Source organism: Ostrea edulis, chromosome 2 (assembly GCF_947568905.1).
Source record: "Ostrea edulis chromosome 2, xbOstEdul1.1, whole genome shotgun sequence".
In the NCBI taxonomy this organism is placed as follows: domain Eukaryota; kingdom Metazoa; phylum Mollusca; class Bivalvia; order Ostreida; family Ostreidae; genus Ostrea; species Ostrea edulis.
This window is the reverse complement of record NC_079165.1, coordinates 27,517,072-27,542,509: the sequence shown is the minus strand read 5'-3', so window position 1 is coordinate 27,542,509 and position 25,438 is coordinate 27,517,072. Positions and strand designations below refer to the sequence as shown.

General features: G+C 33.3%; 1 protein-coding gene and 1 long non-coding RNA gene across 2 annotated transcripts; both read right to left on the bottom strand.

The window, feature by feature from the left end:
* Nucleotides 1-6,831: 6,831 nt before the first annotated feature.
* LOC125682367 (uncharacterized) lies at nt 6,832-17,394 on the bottom strand. The gene is made up of 4 exons (XM_048922879.2): nt 17,285-17,394; nt 9,044-9,128; nt 8,529-8,644; nt 6,832-7,159 (listed from the first exon to the last, which is right to left on the bottom strand). The coding sequence occupies exons 1-4, from the start codon at nt 17,337-17,339 to the stop codon at nt 7,080-7,082; spliced, it is 336 nt and encodes a 111-aa protein (XP_048778836.1). The 5' UTR covers nt 17,340-17,394; the 3' UTR covers nt 6,832-7,079.
* A 6,166-nt stretch (nt 17,395-23,560) lies between these two features.
* On the bottom strand, nt 23,561-24,419 carry LOC130052205 (uncharacterized). Its single transcript, XR_008800590.1, has 2 exons — nt 24,250-24,419; nt 23,561-23,638 (listed from the first exon to the last, which is right to left on the bottom strand). It is a non-coding gene; the product is annotated as an uncharacterized LOC130052205 (long non-coding RNA).
* Nucleotides 24,420-25,438: the final 1,019 nt, after the last annotated feature.

Here is a 25,438-nt window from a genome sequence, read left to right as displayed (position 1 = left end):
CTTTCAGATCTTTAATCAGCTTCTCATATTAAAATTTCAAATTGCGATTCATAATTCATCTTAGATGCATCCTGTGCTTGTCTTCTACGTATTATAAAGATAAATTATTAAAGAGTGAGAATGAAAATGATACTAACCTCAAGAGATTGCCAACCAGCGAAGACTAGGCTAGGTGATGCAGCTGGGCTAAGAATTGCAGGCACACTTTGCGACATCAAAGACGATGTCAATCTTCGAACATGTTTACAAAACGTCCTTTGAATTGATGCATTTTTATTTCACCGCGAGAGGTTGATAGCTTTTAGGTTTAACCATAATATATTGTAAACTGACAAAAACACCACGACACCAGTAAATGAATTGAAACAAATAGGCCTAAACATTAAACGAACAATAGGCTAATATATTTCGGATTTTTTAATGTGCGTATGAATGAAGATGTAAATCTTACATCAATCTGCAATACATTTTAAAAACAATATAAATCAACCAAATAATGGTAAATTCATAAACGGACATTAGGTCGTGAATTGGAGATATTTTTTTTTTCATTTATTTCTCATGATTTTAGATGAAACATCTCGTCGATCAGCAAGATAAATTTTTTTCTTTGATCATACCGTTACCATGTCTTTTTAAAGGAAATTGAAAATCTAAATTCAGGTCAATACGATTTAACATGTCTAAAAATTTTGCGAAAATTAGTACTCTGATGAAAAAAATTCTCAGGAAAATTTAGTAGTTTTTGTTATTTTTTTTAAAGTTCCGTGTGTATATAACTCTATTTAGAGGAGTATTACCCATGATAGTTGTTTTCATTGTAAAATTGATAATATATGTATATTGTAAATGAAATGAACCATGATTAATGTCGATGTGACAGACGAATTACAGGCTGAGTACACACTACTACTAATTTGATAGCCACCTTTGACCAGAGCGAAGAAAAAATAAGTCAGTAAGGTACAAAGGCATTGCCACTGGTAGGAACCGCGAGGGTCAGTAGCTTTTTTGAGAACATTTTAATGAAAAATGTTGTTCGTCAGATAAATACTCACTTTTTTATTTGGCCAACTCTTTATATTTCATTCTTCTTCATGTCACAACCTTTGATTACTTATCCGTTATTTTTTCTTGTCATACTTCAACCACCTACTTACTCCCTCCCCCCTCCCCCAGAATATCCTTCCAAAATTCCTTTTAAAATTCTTGACAGGTACATAGTTACATCATAGTTTCAAATAATCTTGGATGTTCAGTAGCATACATGTACACTGTATGCAGAAGGGTGGGCAAAGTAATAAACGTATAGAGTGTCTGGTGCAAAGGACAGCTACAGTTATATAAACGTCATTCTCATACTGTACCCCCACCCCCTTTGGGGGGGGGGGGGTCATATTTCTTTTCATCATTTATTTATCAATTCTTTTGATTGTCATTTAATCATTGAATTGTGAAGTGTAGATACATATAGTATGATTGCACTAATCATTTCCAATAGGTCTTTGTTTTTTAACACAATAAAATGCACTATTCTAACCCAAAATGTTTTCAACTGTGTTTTGTTATATTATTACACCTAATTTTTTAATATATCATGATCATCCATAATTCTTTGATCCAAGATTATAAATTATTTCTATTTTTCTTTTAATCCGTCAACACAGTTGCGGGGTATTATCATATTAGTTTACAGTTGGTCATGCATGTAGGTCAAAGGTAAACGACAAATGTAAGTAAAATTAATAACGGTAACTTGGTTATGAGTAGACTCATTGCTGTCCGTTTTGAACTGATGATTGTTAATGATTCTTATTGATTTTCACGGTCAAATTTCAAAGTTCAAGGACACTCTGAAACATAAGAATCTGTGAGTGAAATTCTGAATCATGGTACATATACTTAATTTTACAGTACCTCTTAGACCCTAACAAGTTTATGGTCAAAGTTCACAGGTCAAAATATCATTTTGAAATCAATAATTTTCTTTCTTGATTATTGCGTGTAAAGGTTTCTTTTTTAAATCAAGATTTTATATCACTGGTTTGATAAGTCTCAGAAATTAGTTTAAGGCTAAAATAATAAAAATTAAATTTTCTCCCGCATGTACTCATTATCACCACTTTGCAAAGTGATATTGTAAAATATGATGATGAAATACAATCAATGTTTTTATGATTTTAATCTATTTTGAATGGATTAGCTTACCATATTAAATATCCCTTTAAAGAGTGAATTTTAAAAAAAAATGCAGAACAATATATAAATACAATATAGTAATATAGCAATTTGGAAATGATGATGGGTCTCTGGGGACTCGGAGTCAACATTTGATGCAGCAGCCTGTTCAAAGGGTTAACTTGTCTGTAATGTATTCTGTCAAATATCTGAAAGCAACTAGCAGCTCCTTAAAGTTGATAATTGAAGAAACATTTCATTAAATAGGATTTAAAAAACTAATTATCTTTATGTATTCACATTTAGCATGTCTTGGTTTTATGGCTTGTGAAATATATAGGACTTAATAAAAAAAAATAAATAAACAAATGGAAGCAAATACGATGAAGAAACATGCTAATTAGATAAAGGGCAATGAGAAATAATCTAACTGGTCTCTTGGGTTCAATTATCAACACTTGCAGCAGCTTGTAAGGTTAAGTCTGTAATATATTCTGTCAAATTACAGTTTAATCAATTCATAAACATTCATTGATAGCTTTTTCTTAATTTTATTACCACTGGCCATTGCTGAAAAAGATATATAGATGTATAAGTTACTGTCGGCGGGTAAATAGATTACCACGTTTGAGTTGCTTTTGTTAACCGCCTTATCATAATGACACAGCTACAAGTGGACATACGGTACTTTCATAGATCATGGCTTTTCCAAATCTGCGCACAAACTCATTAGAAGTTGTGCCATCATGATATTTAATATGATATCCGGATCCCGTTCCTGGTTTATTTCGACTCACCTCTGTAATTCAAATTTAGTCCAGACAAATTGAATAAAAGAGTGCAGGTGATGGTCTGTTTGTTTAGTGTTGATACTGCAAACATGATTCGTTTAGTCAGTTTTGATTACTCGCTCTCGTAGGCAAAACATTGTTAAAATACATTACATGTATTAATTAAACCAGCTCCATAGATTTTTATCTCCCTATACTACCAAAGTCCTCCCGACGTCTGCGAGTAGTTCATATGCGTGGGACGTGAACTTGTAAAACTGTTTTCAGTTCAATCTTTCTTTTGAAAACATGAGATAATTAAGTAAACAAATGCAATCAAGTAGAATTGTTAATTTTTAAAAAAAATTTGCTTTGCTTTCACCACCCATTCACACCCATACATGTAGAGTAATACTTGTTCAAATTCATTGTTTGAAGAGTACTTTTTTGAATTTCATATACAGTTATACATGCAGAAATTTATAGCTGTAAAAACAAGCTTTTCGATATTAACAATTTATCTCCCCCCCCCCTCCTTTATGAAATTTCTATATCCGCGCCCGAGTCCCAAGTATCAGAATTGCATTGAAAAGTATATTATATTCATAGAACATAGTGAACAACCAAGAAATTTGTCCAGAATCATATTTTTCCCGGGGAAAGGGTGGATGTTCCAATCCCGCTCTATACAATACAGTAAATTTATACACGGCAGCTTTACTACCTTGGTCAATGTTACTTTTTGGTGATAACGGCATTCCATACAGGCGATTTATGCATAGAAATCAAATCAAATCCAAAAATTATACACGGGGGTATGTATTCATACAATTTGTCATACATATTTACTACTTTGAACAATCCGGAAAATCTTGCTCTGACATTCCGACTTTGACATTAGTGTGCAGGTACAGTCATGAATGTCCGGTACCAGCATTGACGAGCACAGTCTGGGATGTTAGCTGACAGACCCCACTCCTGTCATGGCAGCTTCCTTGATACCCAACACACATGAGATCCTCTCGGACCGGAAAAAAAAACACCCACCCGGTTTAGAAGGAAGGCCAGTTTACCATGAAGCTTGCATTTAGAGACATTTTATTTCAATTTTCAGATATTTCGTCTTCATACCACGAACCATAGAATATAGTCTTCAATTACTATTATTTCACTCTTGGAAATAAAACAAAATAAATGACTAACATGTTCATTTCCAACTTAATTCCTAGATTGCTTCAATTAATTCGCAAAGTAGGTACTGTTCACTTTGATCTAGTGGTTGAGTTAATTAGTTGTGGAGATCAAATTAATTCGCTTGTACCAGAAATATTCTCGTTAAAATCATCTAAATATAAATTGCAAATCTATTACAGAATACATTATTGGCATCCTTCTTACCTATAAAAACTCTGTTTATGTCTTTTCCAAATTTGTTTTGACGTTTGTGACAAATAGAGTAGTAAATATAAAATTGTAATTCGAATATTTCTTAGAATTTTTAAATCTATGGAAACCAATAAATTAAAATAAATTTATCTTTTGATAATTACCATTAACAGTCATGAGTTTGTTCTTCATTCACTTCCACTTATATCCATACAATAGTATGATGCAACAATATGTTACATTTTGTACATAATTTGAAAGGGTCACTTGCACTTGCCAGGTGTCACTAACATCTTTGACATCACAGGTAAACCATATAACTTAAAGACGCCACTCGTATAATTTCCCACCTGGCCGGTTGGTCATGTTTCACACCTGATCGGTCTTGATCACTCCTCTGACCAAACTTTTCTGGTCTATAAAAAGTGGCCGATATTATGAGGTGAAGATAACGACCAGTGATCAATCTCATAACTCTTATAAGCAATACAAAATAGAGAGTTGGGCAAACACGGACCCCTGGATATACCAGATGTGGGATCAGGTGCCTAGGAGGAGTAAGCATCCCCTGTCGACCGGTCACACCCGCCGTGAGCCCTATATCTTGATCATGTAAACGGAGTTATCCGTAATCAAAATCAGTGTGTCAAAAGCGGCCTAACAATCGGCAGGAAACACGCCAGACAGCATTCAAATCAACGACAGGTCGCATTAGCAAATTAGATCGCTATAACGACTATAGAACTTGTGAAATGCCGACTCCAAACTTACACATGTTTGTTAACAGATGTTCTATGTATATAAAAAAAGTTTCAGGGGTGACCGGTTTGGTGAGAATGTCTTAGTAAGGAAATGTTAAAGGACACAACGCATGTTTCTAAACTTTTTCATTTTTTCAGCAAAATTAATTCTTTTCATGCCTAAAACTACTTTAAATGTGTTTTAATTAAATGAAATATTTTGCGTAGTTTTCGAGTTTGAAAGTGATGAAATTCAAATCTTGCGATATGCATATTTACTTTCGGTATTTTAAGCGCCATTATGTGTGACGTCATATGCGCCCTCGAGTTTGAAAACATCTGTTAGCCATTTCATATACAGATTAGATTCAATCGACAAAAAAAAAAACCATTGATCACGTTAACGGCTTGTAAATAATATTACATTAAGATGTTTTGTGCCGTGCTTGGGTGTACTAGTTGTCGGTAGAAATGATTTAGACTGAGTATTTTTTCAATTTTTCGAAGGAAGGTACGAGAAAAGACGTACGTGGATAAATTTTTGTTCAAGCAAGAACTTTACCTTTAAAAAACACCCAGTCACCATTTTAAAAACCGCTTGGACAGAGACCCTGATAAACTGCGAGAAAATGGATATATGGAAGCTAAGCACTGCATAATTCTGTTCTTCAAATTCAATACACATTCGGATCAACTGACCTTCACTTTGTCACAAAATACCCGATATAACTTGTGCTTCCAGTTTCTACCAACTGGTAGATTTACAAAAAAATTAAAGATACGAAATAATTGAACTTTTAATTATATAAATAATAGAATATTGTATTTCTTAACTTTAAATTGAATTATAAAATTATTTCTTCATTGAACTCGTAACATCTTGAGTGCGTCAGGATATCGCCGTGTTCCCATTTCCTAACCACGTGCATATCACAATTTATCAAAATAAAATAATGTGATTTCCACTTTAAATTTGATTATTTTTATTGATTTGTGAGTGTTTTTCTTCTTTTTTTCTTTCCGAAATGCACCCGTGACAGTAGCTTGGCCTAGGGCCTAGTTGAGTATTAGTTGTCAACAATGTAACGTATTATAATTTGTCTAATCCAAAAATGAATAATAATTGCACTGTTTATTTTAGAAAAACAGCACCAATTACAGATGTATAAAGGAATAACATTACCAAACAGTTTGTAGACAGCGACCCATATAAACATTATTTACTCACAATATTGCCGATTTCATACACGCTTTCCAACCGCTATATTTAGGTATTTACATCGCTATATGTATGTACTGGTGACGAAAACATATAAAAATCGGAAAATTTGTCAACATCGATTTAAATGTTGCCCAAGGTGAATAAATCAGGCCCCTAAAAGCTTGAGTTTTTGATAACATTTCACACTATACTTTCACAATCAGTTGATCGGAAAAGGGCGCATGTGATGTCACTGTACCACGTGACTACTTAACTAATTAACTAGACTTTTTGAAATCGGGGCTTAGATTCAAGTCTGTATTGTAGTTAATTATCGCAAAATTTCGGCGAACGAACTATTAGAATTAATTACTATAAGCATAAAGAAGACAAAATGCATATAATTTTGTATACTTTGAAAACATGAGATGTGTCCTTTAAGATTTCTGCCGGGACTTTAAAAATCGGCCGATATTCAGGAAGGATCGGTTTTCTGAGGGGCCGGTTTGGAGAAGTTTCGCTATACTCCTGAAGAATTGAAGAAACTAGTCAAGTATACTTTTGTGACATTTTTTATTATACTACTACTTTATATATATATATATATATATAGAGAGAGAGAGAGAGAGAGAGAGAGAGAGAGAGAGAGAGAGAGAGAGAGAGAGAGCACAACATATTTTAGCTTAAATAATCCACAGCATTTCTTGTAGAACAAATAATTAATAATTTGTAGCATCTGTCGGTCATTGAGAAGAAGCTTGCTTTTATTTTCAATGTGTGTACAATGGATATCTCATCAAAAGCCTAATTTCTCCACGTGTAAAGTAAAATGTTAATTATCATCAATGAGGCAAAAATGGCAAGGCTTGGGGAAATCGATGATCCTGAAAAAAAAATCTGTAATCTCACGACATTTTATAGTACGAGCTGTAATCTCATGGCATATTTTTATAGTACAAGTTCTCAAATTAATCTGTGATCTCACGGCAATTTATACACAGGCACTCAACGTTTTGAATATCTACAGATATAGCTTTTTAACAAAGCATGTTGTCTTTAAGAACAACCTTATACAGTAAGCTAATAGAAATGTATCATATGCTTTCAGTATTTATATCTTTTTTTAACTATCAAACTTTTCTAAAATAGTAAATCTCAAATAAGATAAAGTCTTTTAAAACACCTGCTAGAATCTACTGTATGAAAGATGAAGATAACGAACAGTAATCAACCTCATAACTCATATAAGGAATACAGAATTAAGAGTTGGGTAAACACGGACCCCTGGATATACCAGAGGTAGGATCAGGTGCCTAGGAGGAGTAAGCATTCCCTGTCGACCGGTATACTTTATACTGCATAATGATACTGTATAATAGTTTTTGCATTATGACCTTGAAGTAGACATGGTATTTGTAATAAAAACAGAAAGCATAGTTTCTTCTGAACCACAAGAAACAAAGTGAAAAGCAGATGCTCAGTGTGTTTGATAAACAGCAAGAAACACACTGTACTAAATAGCCTAGAATTGCTAATTTTTTCTCGAGAATGATTTTAAATTTTGTGTGCAAAAAGAACGTTTCTGAAATTTATTGAATTAAAGAAATGGTTTTGATGGTTGCTAAGAATAAGATCGAAGTACATTGGAATTTTCTTCGTTTTCTTTCTTTTTAAAGATTGAAAATCTTGTAAAATTGTTAAGTCGTACGTACATATAAATTAGATCACCAGCCAATTATCTCCCTTGAGTTGAACAGAATTTCAACCAATGAAATAAAATAGAATTTTCGTATCATGTATTTTCTACCAATCACAAAGGATATGAAGTGCATTGTCCGAAGACTGTAAAAAAATTTAACTATGTATACCGTTTTCCAAGGAAGACGGTAATCATGAAAAAAAAGTCTTCATATAAACATACTATTCACACGGTATATCACACCGCCATCTTGGTTTTCCGATTAATGGACTTTATTTCCAGTTCAGTTCACCATGATGATGCGAGAGGTAAGACCTTAACAAAGTCGCTTCTAAACGGTAGGGGTCTAATTATCATATTATATGATTATCGAACTTTTCGCCGAAACACTGCTGGTAAAAAAGAAAACCAAGATGGCGTGATATACCTTGTGAATATTTTGTTTATTGGGAGACAATTTTTTAAGCTATAGATATTTAAAAAACGTAGAGTGTCCGTGAATTCATAGTCCGAGGTTGTAAGAGATTATGCATTTCATGTCAAAGATTTCAAACCTGTGCAGCTGTAATGATCGTAGATGCTACTCCAGGCTTCCGTTAGAACCTCTATCTCATTTTCACAGTTATCCGTATTAAGATTTCTGGCACAGAGTTTCAAAACTTTTGTGGCGCTGTGAATATCAACATTTCCTAAATATCAATACATTTATAGGGTACTGCAGATGCTAGTACAATATAACTTTTAAAATCATTTCGCCCGAGCGACTTTAAGCACAACTTAGAGCTTATAAACCTTATCGTTTATTTTATTTACCGTATAACTGGGTTTTAGCGGGCATATAATTTTGGATTATTTTAGCGATTTTCAAAAAAGTCATCAAAATACAAAAATCACTAAATGTAAGTACATCAGTATGGATGAATTAAATGAGTTCACCAAAATTTTATCCACCAATATTGATAACATACATGTTTGTACCTCGTAAATCCAAAACCACCAAATTTTTATCCCGACAAAAAAAAACGGTTATACGGTATCATACCTGTACCAAATATCCATTTATTCTTACTTGCAGATGAGTTCTTTGTCTGCGTTGCCTGTCACTGTGATTCTCTCATAGGAAGGAAGCGGACCACATTTAAAGCAGGAGCTCTCTTCAAGGAAGTATATGAATAAGTTGAATGTAATCTAGGACTTTAGATGCATAGTTGGATATCAAGCATAAAAGATGAAAAATGTATCAAATTATTGATGTTTATGTATATATGAAATGAAAATGATGAATAGATAATAAAGCATAAGATAAACATAGAAGATGCTATGAAAACCTAATAGTCTCAAATAAATAATCATATACATAAATATATAGAAAGCTCTGGATTCCAACAGCATCCGATACCTAAACGTTTCAGATACACAAAGTGGATGCAAGATCAAATACAAACGAAATATATTATAGCACTAAAATGACAAACGACACCAGCAATTCGATAGTCAAATTTTCGGGACGATCTGTCCCTTCTCCGGAACAAACGGAAAAGTTTTACATAAGTGAAATGTGTAGAAATAAAAGGCCCACGGGCCACATCATTCACCCAGGTAACCATAGCCCTGACGTTGTTCAGCTGTTTGTGTCTTTAAGATGTTTTATCAATCTTTATTCCCTTGAAACATTTTGACCCGATGGTGTGGCCACAACCTAGCCCCAAAGGATTACAACATAGCTGAAAATGAATTCATATAACACAGATGCCTCAAGACCAATATGATTAACAGGATCTTGCTGTTCTGGATGAGACCAAGGTCACAAGAAAGGTGAAGATAATGAACAGTAATCAATCTAATGAATCCCACAAGGAATACAAAATAAAGAGCTGGGCAAACACGGACCCCTAGACACACAGGACGTGGGATCAGATGCCAAGGAGGAGTAAGCATCCCCTGTCGACCGGTCACACCCGCCGTGAGCCCTATATTTTGATCAGGTAAACGAAGTTATCCGTAGTCAAAATCAGCGTGCCAAGAACGGCCTAACAATCGTTATGAAACACGTCAGACAGCATTTGACCCAATGATAGGTTAAATGGGCAAACTAGATCATTATAACGACCATAAAATTTTCGAAATGCTGACTTTAAACGAGACTGTTAAAACTTTTATAACATCAGCTTGTTTGTCAGTAACCTGCTTTCCTTTTAAAAACTGATCATACGCAGAACAGGCTCTTGCGTATCGAATCAGTTGAGAGATATAAACACCATACACAGTTGATAATGGAATATTGCTTCATAAATATGGGAAGATGGCAATGAAGTAGCTGAAATCATCTCGTTTGTCATAAAGTTGAATATACACTTTCAATAAAATACGAAGCAAACTGTAGATCATGGTATGATATGAAAGACCTTGCCATAGGAAATATGTATACAAAGTTGAAAGCTGTATCTTAAACATGCTAAAAAGTTCAGGAGATATTGAATAGGTCAAATTTTATGGTATTATACATTGTCTTATTTGGTTACCATTGGCGACATCTACATGTATATTCGCTGCAGATATATATGTAGCTCTTTGGGAAAATATTTAGACAGACTAGAGAGCTACAGATCCACCCCTTATAAAAACATTCGATTTACGGCGCAGAACAAATACATAATTTTATAAAATCAATCCTTATCCTAAGATACGTTAAAAAAAACCCAGAATTACTGGAAATCAATGATAAAGTTAAGGCCTTATAAGCTGCAGGTTACATTCAAAATGTAATCATCCAAAGTGCTGCTACTAGTGTCCATTTAAAAGTCTTGAAAGTTTTGTACAGCAATACTGAGATACTTGAGAAACCCTAGTGATAAACATTAATGTGAGATTTTTATTATTATTATTATTATTATATATATATATATATAGGCGTTACATTTTAAAATAGTTTTGAAATGGTTTGACGTCATAAAGTCATAAAACTGTAAAATCAAACTCCCCGTCGAGGCCTCATTACGTCACCTACGAATAGACCTCTCCTATGTGACGCAGCACAATATACAGATCTGTATATTGTGAGTCCGCGATTATCACGCAGGCAAATAACAATAAAGAAGTAGTTCGCAGTTAAAAAGTTTGAAGATATTGATATTAAGAGTATTAATATAAAAGTATGGATTTTATTTTAAACATAAAATGATCAAAACATCATTAAAAAGTAGGGAAACTCTGTTCAAATTATTGTGTAAAGTAATGAACTTAGTGTTTACGTTCTTGTTTTGAAAATTGTTTACGTTTGACGTTATGTTTTTTCGTCATTCTACAGTGACGTCACAGTATACGCGGCCTAAGAAATCGCTATCCCATAATGCCTAAGTGGAAGAGTTTGGTTTGTGAGCAAACGAACTCTGGTGGAAGTTTGACTGTAAAATATGTTTACTGTTATTATCTATGACGTCATAATATGCTTAACGTAAAATCCTTTTCCCTTCATTCGTTTATGACGTCGTTATGTACGTGAAATGTTAGGACGCCTTTATGGCGTCAAACCATTTCAAAACTATTTTAAAATGTAACGCCTGAGGATTATAAAATGAAAGCGCTTGCGTTAAATTTTTAACTTTGTGTACTGTTTATTCTATTTCTTTTAATATATATATATATATATATATATATATATATATATATATATATATATATATATATATATATATATAAGTAAGACAACTCTAGTTCTATGACGAAATTTACTCCAGTGTCAAGATATCCGGGAAAATATTTCAAAAGTAAATTTTGCCATAAATGAGATACAAATGTTTCATATTGTTAATCCTAAAAAAGATGTATTTCGGAAATTGCATTTTCCAACAATCATTATATAGTAAAGCAAAAGAATATAGGAAGTACATATGATTTTCTTCTGTGTATTGTACTTAATTTTCAAGTAGAATTGCATGTACATGTGTGTTCAACAATGTTAGGTCAAACACATTTAATCTGCAAGTTCATTGGCAGTGGCTTGAACTATCTCAAGTTGTGCTATTGCCTGAATACTTCGGATGATATTTTTCAGACGTTCATGCTCATCACTGATCTCTTCCAACTTTAAAGTGTTTTACTTGGGAAGTAAAACTTGATCATCTCTGTGCTTTCAAAACAAAAATAACAAAAAACCCTTCAATTTGCTGGTGTGTCAGCCATTCACTTGTCAGATAACTTCATCAATGTCTAGTTGACTTTGGCCAGGAGCTATAATGTTAAAAATATACCCAAAAGTATCATGATCTTGTTGAGTACTGTAAGTCTTGCAGAGACTGGCTTGCTTGAGAATAGGGACATTCCAACTGGCCATTTGATTGGATTTGCATCGAATCATTGTACTTATTTCTTGAGGGTTTCTAAATTTTGACCCATTTGAAACGGCTGTGGAGAAAATCCAAATATTTCACTGTCTGACATCATGTCTGACATCATGTAATCTGAAAAGAAAACAATGCACACTGATTTGTGAACGATTTTCGAAGGTGGACTTAAAAGACAAAATTTACTACTTATCATTGTGATGGCAATCATCACAAAAGGGTTTCACTTTGTGGCATAATTTAAAGGAGAACCAAACTTGATCTGCAACTCATACATATGAGTTCAATTTCAAATTTTAAATCCGATAGCTGCATGGATAGCCAAAACAACCTCCGGAAAACTGTCAAATCCCTGAAAGTTGCTAATCAAGTTCAAGGTTCATAACTTTTTTCAAAATTATGTTAACAAATCCCAAACTCAAACTTGCAACCCATGGATAGAAGTTCATGTATACATTTTCAATCCAATAGCTGCAGGGATAGCGAAAAAAACCATTTGGAAAACAACTAAAGCCCCCCCCCCCCCCCTCAAAGTGGGAAAACTGTTAATACATGGGCACTTAGACAGACGCATAGGCTGATATGATAGGGATTCTGCCTATTGGCAGGGCCCCAATAATTATAAATTCAGCAGTCTCATAAACAGATCCTGTAATAGAGTCATTTTGTCTCACTCCTTCCTGTTTGACATGATTGAAGTCACTGGGTTTGAAAACAAACATGTTAATTGTCCTTTGTAGTATATGTTGGAAATAATGTTTCCTTTAGATACTGTTTTATTGCTTAACTTAGTTGATATCATTTTTTAATAAATGGGTGTCTTACTACAAATTTCATTAGAGACGTGAGCTCTCTCTATCGAATTTTAATATTCATTAAATATTAAAGGAAATACATGTACATGTATATATAAAAATATGATAATTCTGTCCCCAAATATAAAATAGGGCACCGCCAAACCGGTACATGATACGCCCGCATACATTATTGACCCAGGAATTTGAACAAGTGAGAAAGGATTATCCACAAAAGGGTCTCGTCCAAGTTGCAATAACAATGTATTTTGCATTAAACAAATACAAGTCCAAGGGTTGTAACTCCTTCAAAAATAGTGGGACGGCATTCCCCTTGTAATATGCATATCTACACATTGTGATCTTTCTTTGTACTAAGTTTCATTGAAATCCTCCAATGGGTTTAAGAGGAGTTACAAAGACAGGGTACTAGTATAAAATAAATCCATGTTCAAGGGTCCTAACTCCTTCAAAAACAGGGTGCAGTATTCCCCTTGTAATATACACATCTTCACATTAATGTGATCTTTCGTTGTATCAAGTTTCATTAAAATCTCCGAAGGGTTTAGGAGGAGTTGCGAAGACAAAGTATTGTGAATAGAAAAAAATTAAGTCCAAGGGCCACAACTCCTTTAAAAAAACATTGGACAGCATTCCAGCATTCACCTTACAATATGCACAGCTCCACATTGTGATCTTTCTGTGTACCAAGTTTCATCAAAATCCACCCAAGGGTTTAGGAGGAGTTACGACGACAAAATTAAAGGAACATACGGACAGACAGACGGACGAATGCGGTATAGCATAATACGCCCGCATTTTTATGCGGGTGTATAAAAATTATATACATGTACCCAATTAGACCAAAAATAAAAATAGTTATGTTTCCTAGATAATGTTAAAAATATCAGGGTAGGTTGGAGATGGATTTTATTTTATTTTTGAATTTTACATTCCAGAATATACACAAACATTGTGAACTCCATCAAGAAATTTACTATTACACATTCAAATCTGAATGTTCTATTGAATTGAACACTTTAGAATTTAGTTTTGACTTTAGCTGGATTGCAAGTAAACTTGTCTGTTACTTATATAAGTATATATATAATATATATATATATAGATATATATATATAAAGCACAGAAAATTTCACGTTATTTGGATATCCGCCCCTACCCGGGGATGAACTCACGACCTGCGGAACCAAATCTCCTAGCAGCATGTAACCAGCGCGCTAGACCACTCGACCATCTAGGCAAGTCAAAAAAAACTTGCTTTCGATGACAATGGAATTCTCGCCACGCTGTCACACGCTACACAGTATTTCAAATGCTATGTGTATCTTGTATGATCTTTTTAAATGTACTTTAAAAATCTGTATCCCAATTCCATTCTCAATGATTGTGTAGCGTGTGACAGCGTGGCGAGAATTCCGTCGTCATCGAAAGCAAGTTTTTCGACTTGCCTAGATGGTCGAGCGGTCTAGCGTGCTGGTTACATGCTGCTAGGAGATTTGGTTCCGCAGGTAGTGTGTTCAACCCCCAGTGAAATTTTTTCACTAAGGGCAGTTATGTTCATTTAAGAGTTAATTGCTATTTCCGTGCTTTATATATACACTCTGTATATAAAATTTGAGGGTTAAATTACCAACACTGTCATGGCTTTTTTTAGGGGTACTACTAAACAGAGTACGTTAGAGTATGATAGAGTACTTTAGAGTATTCTAGTAAAATTTCAATATTTAATGCAATTCAATTGTTTATTTGTATGTATACCACTTAAATAAAGATGATTATAAAATAATAGTGCAATATTTGTCAAAAGTATTTGGTATTTTAGCGATATTTTGACCAGAAAACATTAAATGTATTGAAGATTTACGGCATCCCGATCCCGATTATTAGTAGTTTGTTTTGAAAAAGTATTAAATTTGATCGAGATCGGAATCAAATGGTAAACTTTAACTTACAATAATTCCTAAAATAATGAAAACAAACACAATATATTCCAGATATACATTTATTAGGTTAAACTAAAGTAAGAACATCTACGAACAGCAGTTAAATTGCATTAAATTATGAAATTTAATAGCGTACTCTAAAGTACTCTATCGTACTCTGTTTAGTAGGACCGTATTTTTAGTGCCTTTATGTATATATAAACTATAGAAAAAATAATTGTGTATGTTGCATTTCCATGAATAACAAAATCAAAAAGCATAAAACAAAAAAGTTGATTCATTTATGAACTTAAGATGGCTCACTACACCCAGAAATAGTTTCTCAAATCAGTGCGAATTGATTTAATTATAAAAGATATGATGATATACAATAAATATACATTTGTATATGCCAAAAGGCAAAAAATATACGGATAAAAACATGATTTTCCAAAAAAAAAATATTTTAACACATATGAACAAAAGACTTCGAGGTATTTGAACTCGAGATCTGCAATTCACCAGCCCAGTGCTTTAACCACTGAGCTACGATGATAGACAAACAAATCGATCGATACAAATAATTTCACAAAACATTTAAATCGCCATCTTGTGACGTGGTGTCATACAGAGTATAAACATTAGTGTAGTGAGCTACCTTTTAAAATGGGAATAATTTGTAATAAACATACCTTCGTCTAGATATTCATAACGGGTGTGATGTCTCAGTCTGGCTTTAAAAACACATGATCGCGTACTTCTTTTCGATGTTGTTCCTTCATTTATTTTATTTCCCCTTCAACTCCGAAGTAGTTATGAAATTTACTCCTACTCTGCATGGTATAAGATGATCGATACCTCTATTATAGTTCGATGGTAAAATGTGGATTTCACACAGACTTCCAAACACTAAATCGTATTTAAGTCGCAGTTTGTACCAAAATCATAGGTATCTGTCTACGCCATTTTTCTCTCCATTGATAGAATTTTGCGTTTTGTATATAGTTTTATTAGAATTTCAAAGGCGTGTTCTGTAAGTTCATAAAAGAACAAGGTACGATTGTCTACATAAAAAGGCCCAAAAAAATTTCTCTCTATAAAATGTGTCTGGAATTAAACTTAATCAGGGTTTTAAGAAAGTAAAATATATGCCAGGTATATTATGTCAACAAAATCAGAATGATATTCCTAAATGGATAGCATTATGACATCACGAACAAGACATTTCCCGCCTTTTTCTCAAAATAAGCCTGAAAACTGTCAAATGTCATACAGATTATTGCTCAGGAAAAGATGTGCGCATTTGTCGAGCAAAATGAAAATTATATATATTGTGTATTATTTTAAGATGAAAAACATGCTTCAATATGAATTTGCTCGACGCATGCGCTGTATGTTTTCTGAAAGGAAAACCCCATGAATTTGTGGATATTTTCATTGAAAATGGCATTTTTGCTATTTTATACCAACTTCAAGTTCTTGTCATTTGACACAAATCATGTTGCTGATCAAATTGAGCGAATTTTGTGTTTTTTAATCTATTCCTTATTTGAATGCCAGGGTTTGAGCTCCAAGTGAAATCATCGATATTTTGGGCCAGATGACTTTAGAAACTGTACCTACTTCTTTCCTTCGACATTGTGAAAACTATGATGTTTAATGAAATGAAACAATGGAAACTAAATTAAATGCGTTTTAACAGACACACCACCGAATGTTTTATAGGCATGTACAATGTCACGTGAACTTCTATTGATGGTGCCAAACATAAAAAAAAAATCTTGTGAACAAATAGTACTGTTTTTATGGGTAGTTCTTACTGTATAATCTTTACAGAAAACAGAGATATGCCTATTCTCTGTCTCTATATTTGTTTTCGGGAATCCATAAAAGTGCTTATTTTCAATAAAGAATTATCCAATGACAGCTGGCTAAAACTAGATTGGGGATGTCCTGGATATGGGGACAAATCAACTGGTAGATCTAATACTTTCACCGTAGATGCTAGTGACAATATTCTTTTGAAATACGAATTGAAAATCCATATTTATTAATGTGTCATTATTATTATTATTTTCATTTGTGTATGGTTTTCTCGTAGACATGCTCTTTACGAGATCATTAGTAATTACAAAATGATTCACTTTTATATTTCTTACTATTTGGCTTTGTTCTATGCTATCTGTGAAGGAAATCCCTGAAATAAAAGGTAAAATGTAAAGATACTCACCAGTGCATGGACTGAAGACAAAGAGACAAGTTAAAATAAAGAGGAGACGAATCATGATGATGCCGATGTAACCGGTGACCAGTGATTAATACCAACGCAACAGCGATCTCAATACTTTTATCGGGTGGAGACTGTAAATTCCATGAATTCGTCCTATAAATAGTGATCCTAATTAAGTCGGATTTTTGCTTACCTGAGCCGTAGAATTACTGCTGCTTATCTGGAATTTTTCTGTCGTTTTTTGCTGATGTTGTCATCTTTGAATCGTCGTTAGTGACCTGAGTTGGTCAGCTATCGAAAAAAAAAAAAAAAAGGAAAAGGAAATATTCTGGATGTACACATACTGAAATCTTTTGACACTAAAGGTATTAACAAACCCACTGAGTTCACCAATATGAATCAAGACTGAAACTTTATCAGATAATGAATTCCATCTACTCGTTTGATCATTATCTTCAGCAAACTCTTCCCAAGTTGTACTTGCCATTTTGTTACATTATGTAGATTGCATGCTGGTTTACAAGAACAACAATGGTATGTTAATAGATTTGATTTGCAAGCATACACATGTCGTATACATTTCATGACATCGGGAGCAAAGTGTGGATTACTTTTATACTAGTACTTTTTGAATAATCAAGTCGATTCGTGTGAGCGTTGCTGCCCTTGAACCTTTTAATACTTTCCAATGACGATACTCTATATATATTTCTATGGCGTGATTTACAGTTTGGCGTTTTTTTAAAATTCAATTAACATTGTTTAGCATTACAAAAGTAGGAATTATATTATCGCCATTATATCGACAGTTCTTTTACAAATCCACAGCACTAGATTGTCCTTACATCAGGCGGGCTTCCAACTAAACTGCATGACTAAGTTAAGCAGGAAGCAATTAGACATATATTTGTTGTATCAAAACCATGGAAACCATATACATTTGTCTATGTAGCTGATGAAATAATGCACCTAAAAGATTGGACAACTACAGAGTGTACCACAAATGACTATAAGATGTTACTTTCCCTTAATCTTACTCTTCTCATTCCTGTACTAATTCCAAACAAAAACAACAATTCGGATTTATTTTGGAGAAAATAAATTTTCTTTGGGTCATTCATATACATGTATAGCATAAGTATTTATAAAATTGAGTGTTATTTATTGTAAATACACATACCCATTCATAGACATTAAAGTACGAGATGCGCATAAGTTACACTTAATTGACCACCAGTATTAAAATAAATTCCTTCAGAACTGATGAAAATAATTCAAATGAAAATCAAATATTCTCTACACACAGTTTCATGAAGTAACCTATAAAAGTTTCAAAAGGAAAAAAAAAGATAAGTCTTTTTAAAATTATGCTGTTTAATAAATTTTTACAGATATAACACAGGAGTTTTAAAAACCCGTTTTAACTCGAAACTCCTCGTAACCATGAATAAAGAATGGGATCGAACTCTGACCTTGATAAAATACTATCCACTCGCATCAAACGCCTAAACAATAAAAAATAGTTTTAAAATACGTAATCTGCAGTACATTAAATAACATGCATGCCAAATTTGAAGTCACAGGGTCTTTAAAAAGGCAGAGATATGCGTCATCGTTTTCGCAAATTTACTCGGACATTTATCGGTCCAGGTCACCTGATGGGTTTTTCCACATGACAACAGCGAAAGTCAGACAAGTGGGACACATTTCGCATCTATTGTACGGAATTTCACATGAAACCTATGCTACTTACTTCCTCATATTTCAACAAAGTTCTCTATATTTCAAACGATTTGAAAAGGGACAAACAACACAATAGCATATACTCTTTGGGTCTATTTGGAGGAGAAAATCAGGATTCGAACTTTGAAATTGTTCACCTTGCTGAGGTACGGTGTTGTCCCATTCTTACATGGATGCAAGGAGCAAAACGGGAAATTACAAGTCTCCAGCTTTTTAAAATCTCCGACATAGCTTAAAGGTCATAGGAGACGGTTTTTAACAATACGTTTTCCCTCCATAATTATCAACTTTGTTTCATAGACTCCTCATAAAAATACTTTTTTAAGATTAATAACGATATTAACTCGAAGAAATTGAAGTGCAAAGGTAGTCGGAATAGAAAATTGTTACCCGATGATCGTTCCTGATTTCCTGAATTTGTGACGTCATAAGAGACCACACTCAGATTTTCAAATCAAAACAAAAGCACACCCATAGACGATTTATTCTCAACTGGAGGAGTTTTTGAATGGAGAACCATAGTTTGTTATACAAGGATATCACTTTGAACTCACAATTAATGCAAATGCCAGCCACATCTACGATTTTTCATCGGAGGACGAACAAGAAGGTCGATCAAGATCCTATTTATTCCGAATCGGTTGAAACAATACTGACTGGTTGATGATAAATGTATGATACTTTCAGAGTACATTCTCTGATGACAATAAAAGAAATATAGATAGTTATTACTCGCGCTTTCTAACCCCATGAAGACACAGTGACGCAGCATCGTTTTTCCCCAAGGGGGGTGGGGGTGGGGGTGGTGGTCAAATTGAAGGTTGACTGACAAAAAAGGTGGGCACCCCCCTCATCCCCCTTTGGTTTTATGTGCCCAAGTCCCACCCTGACTCGGATATATTTTATAGCCAGATCGAAATTTCCTTTACACACATCGTGAGCGCCGTTTTTTGAATTATTATCATAGGATTTTTGCAAGTATCGTGTGCAGCTATTTTAGTTTAACAGGTGAATCTAATAAATATAAATGGCTTAAACATTCTTTTACAATAAAATTTGCGATATTAGGGCCTAGTATATGAAGAATAATTTACCATCACATTAGCCGCTATAAGGGCTCTTTCTTACGTATAATGGTTGGAACTGGAAGCCAGAGGAAGAACGAATTCTTCGTCTGGACCAGTTATTGAAGGAACTGTCGAAAAATCCGAATGTCCTGACTGTTTTTGTACGCCATGCGTTATGGACGAGTCACACAGACAACTTTAGGTAGCCAAAGAATTCTGGTGTGCAGTCCAGAAAAACTAATTCAAACAGAATAAAACTTTCTAAACAATTTTGGAATATGTTGAGTCATCGTGGGGTGTGGGACGATGATCGGTTCATAAGCTGTACATAACCAGAAAATCTGCACAGTACGCAGGAACTCCTGTCGGAAACTGTATGTTTGGCAGTCATACATCGTCTGATACTGGGTATCCGACGAAGGCAGTCAAATGGATACAAGAAAACGTAGAAAAAAGAATAATCTGCCTAATTTATCAATGGCTAACGTTCTCATTTATACAAAATAAATCTATCAAGCTTTATTTCTTACATGTTGATTAATTCAACCGACCGGTTGTTCAAAATCCTCGGCCTTTAATGTTATATTTTGTTTAAAATTTTGACCCTAATAAGGAAACCAACTTGCAAATTAGTGCTTCATTTAAAGAGAAAAAAATCATCCCCTAACTCTTGCATGACCGTAAAAATTGGTTTATTTCGCCTGATATAAAAACTTGTAATTTCAATATCGCTCCACCATTTGCTTTGAACATTCTTTTTCAAACAGAAAAGAAGGGGGGGGGGGGTGTCTGATAATGCAACTTCCAGCATATAAAGTTAGATCTATTCATCTTCAATTTATTTACTTATGTAATCAGAGAGAAAAATTCTGATCAGAAGAGCTTCATATAACTATTTCATAGTCAAATTTCATTTCTAAACAAATCAGATCATGTTTACACTAAATTATGAATATCTATACTACATGTAGTCTACCGTCATTATATGCAGGATTTTCTCGTCTTCGCCGTGCTTGCCGATGGTTTGTAGCCCAGTCAAAAATAGTTAGAACTGCATCTGGTCGAAGATTTAATTTCATAAACCCATTAGTTTTTACCAAAGTAGAGTGAATACAATAACGAAACTGATCCTCATCAACCCCCGTAATCGTGTAAAATGACTTGTCAAACAATTTCAAGTTCTGTGTTCTCGGTGTAGATTTCACACCCAAGTCTTTCTGAACGTTGGATCATTTAGACAAAAGTATATAGAAATACCCGACTTGCTACATTACAGTTAAATGTAAGCACATTGAATATTTTGACGGCTAAAACCCGCAGTTGTTAGTATAAACAAATACACATTTGCGTCAGGCTGGTCTCTTTCAAAATGACGTCATCAAGCAAGGGAGATAAGTCATCTTACTATTTTGATACTTCACACCACAGCAACATTTGACGGTCTGTAGCGCCTGTTACCTTACGATTTTTTCTCAATGACTACTTTACATGTGTTAAGTAATTAAAGAAGAACACATTTTCGTGCAAAACAATTTTTTTTTTAAACCATCTCCTATGACCTTTAAAGCTGACATGAATTAATAGATACGTACACATTTCTCATCTTATCAGCCAGATTTCTCTCAGGTAGCCTAATTTACTCTACCCGTATATACCCCAAATGTGATTGTCACACCTGAGTGATTTTTCTAGGTGGACTCGACCAGTGCACATATCCGATAGTAATATATAGGGAATGAGAGATAAATAAAATCACATTTCAAAACATTATGCTTTGCTCAAAATTACAAAATATTTATTGTATACCAATGAAACATTCTGAAAGTTTAGATATAATTCAAACAAAAATGAAAAAAGAAGCTTTTCTTGCATACTTGCAAGCGCATCCAAGTATTTGCAGTTTCTTATGAAATAAATGCGGAGAAATCATTTGCCAAAATCACCCAAAGTCAATAAAAGCGTGCAATTGAGGGTTTCAAAATCATAGTTTATCGACCATTCAATATATATATGGTAACATGCGTTTATTAATGGTAAATATCTGTTGAACACTCACCTCAAATTGTTTCAAGTTAAGTATGACAGATTTTTTTTTACAGTCGGTCAAAGTATGGTATATTTTTCGAGATTTTTCTCACATGTAACCTTCGTTACTGAGTCCTTGACATGATAATATGTAAGATAAACATTAATTTTCCATGTATTATTCCATAACTTGTATTGGAATTGACTGAGCATATATTTTTCTAATTTGCGAAAGACAATAAATACAGGTTTTCAAAGAAAATATTTAATCAACATAACAAGAAAGTATCTGCTGTAAAAGTCAGCAATAAGATTTTAAGAGCGCAAAATAAACGACTAGATGTCACTTTCAATATCTTTGAAATGGCAAAAAATAAAATTGATTAACAAATATTCTCGAACAGTTCAATATGTATGAAACATGAAAACAAAAGACTAGCAATAGATATAGAACGATAGCTTTTTTTGTATGTAAATGAAGTAGCGCTATAATTATGTAACGTATGTTTCAACACTTACACAACAGTACATCCATGAAAATATTATGCCAAAACGATGTCACCATCAGTTATTCTTTACGATTGATGTTGCAAAATCATAACGACATCACTTAATTCAATGGAAATACCAATTTTAATAGAAATATAACGTAGACAAGCAAAATTTTTTACCAAATGTGTCTTTTCTTCTGAATTTATTAATTTGCAATACATGTGCGATTAAAACAAAAGTGATAGATTGATGTTTCGCTATATAAATGCCCATGATTCTTATAGAAATAACAGACACATATTTTGAAACCTGCATTACTCTTTGTTATAATAAACAATGAAAGTAACGTATGTTTCTTATTTTTCCTTTCATTACTATAAACACATCATTTCTATTCAAAAAATGGAAAGAATCATATGTACCCATTTCTAACAATCTGTTTACAATAACAATATAAAGAAAATGTTTAATTTCCCAACATTTTGATTAAATGTATACCGAATCTTATGTTTTTGTTGCTTATTTTGGAATACCTTTCCATAGAAACTGTCAGTATAATCCACCACGCGGTGTTATGAATGAATATTTAACGTGAACCTTAAGACATAGATGTCCCCTATTAATTTTAAGGTCAAAAGGACAACGGTTAAACTACTCTGGACATACGCTATTGTCCGTTGAGAAATCTTTCCTTGATAGACATCAAACTTGAAACACTGGTGCCCCTTATGAATAGATGACCCCCATTGGATTCCAAGTCACAAGGTCAAAGGTCATACAAAATTACTCAAATGACCAGTTGCTTATAAGTATTTTGAGAGACAAAACTTACATGTATCATTATGGTAGCCTTTGACCGGTAGTTAAACCTTTATTTTCACTGTCTATACAGACATTCTACCTTTTCAGTATTGCCACAAGGGGAGGATATAATATTATTTCTAAAACATTTTTTCATGGTTCTTATGTTTTAATACATTTTTTTCATGGTAGTTATTCTGTACTTCTACTCTCACAAGCGCCATTTCTGAAAAAAATAAATAAAAAATTAAAAACAAGTAGAATAATATTACGTAACGGAATTTCTGGTAACATATGTTACACTCAGATAAAATATTTTTGAATGCTTTCTCTATAAGATTGCATAGAACAATCATCAGAGATTAGTCCCTTCATTTCTAAGATATATTATGAAAAGATGCTGAATTCTAGCAAATTGATAAATGTAGAGTTGCATAGTTACATGTATCATAAATAGGACAGTAGCAGAGGAAAACATGGCCTGTATTTCTTGCAGAGGATATCTGTATATGCTAGTGAATACGGGAACAATAACACATTTGTTTCTTCATAACATAGTTGATATTCAACAAACATATCATTAATGATGATATTTTGTCAATATGTAGTTCAATATTTGATGTCTAATCAAGCATTTCATTAAGTAGCATACGTTACTTTGAGTAACGTATGTTACCAGCATTCTATTCAATGTAATTCTTACACCAGAAGATTTTCGAGATATTTGGAATACGATATACATTCTTTGATATCAGAAGAACAAATTCAGACCAAAACATTCCATCTGCTTGATCAATATTGTATATCAAACATTGCAGTTGTTGTAACAGGACTTACCGTAAGAGAAAATTAATCCTAATTCTCAAAGTTTAACACGTATTGACTTTCAAACTCAAATGTTCATAGTAGACGTTCATGTCGTATACAACACCATGCAGAGAGAGAGCAAAAATACGTCGGAAATTGTTCTATCATTCCCTTGAATTAATTTCTCGGTAACGAATGTTACATCACGAATGTTACATCTTGACACGTTTGTCAAATTTCAGACCAACCAATGACTTCTGCAAAAGAAATGTTTATATTTTCATTCTCTGTACACTACGAGATTTTCATAAAAGGGGTAACATTTGCTCTGCAAATACGTTTTCATAAAAAGTTTATTGTATCGTATGTTACATTTCTAAAATCAGAATGCAAAATTTTGAGAATATGATGACTTCTTCTCAATACCACATCCAAATATCGCTTGATGAATATTTTTCCAGTTTTTGAATATTTTAGCGCCAAAATAGATCAAAAACATAAAGATAATACGAAATCTTTGTCCATACATTGGGTGTTTAATTGACCCTATCATCACATAATATAATCTGGCGACATGGAGTAATATATACACCACTGCTTAAAATCATAGGCAAAAGTTGTTTAACTTTTATTGAATGAAAATTTAGGAAATACAAATGATATTAACGCAAAGAAAATTTAAAAACACGCTCTCAGATTTTTTTTAGTTGCTTGTTCAATTTTAAAAATTGAGTCGGCGACAGTCACGTACGTTACAAAATTAGGGTATCTACGCTTCCTACCAAGTTTATAAGTAAAGGGGAAATAAAAAGTATACCATGCCTAGGGAGGCTATGGGTCCATGAATGTATAGCACACAAAATATATGATTTGGTATAGCTTATTTTCTAATAAAGTGCCGGCGACATCGATTGCACGCTTTTATTGACTTTGAGTGAATTACATACTGATAGAATGGAATAATCAAAGAGCATAAAATATATTATCTGTATCAATTCTTCCAAATACAGATGCATGCCATATGCATAATACGTAATGCACATGGCATTCTCGCCACACAAAAAAAAAACCATATTAAACAGTCAAATGCGGACATCTATTCAATAGGTATCGGAGATGTGCATTTACCGAAAATGTTAGATTCTTTTTATTCTGATAAATCCATGAAACAAAATGATAAACTCCATTTGTATGTCGTTAGAACTTTACAACACGTTGT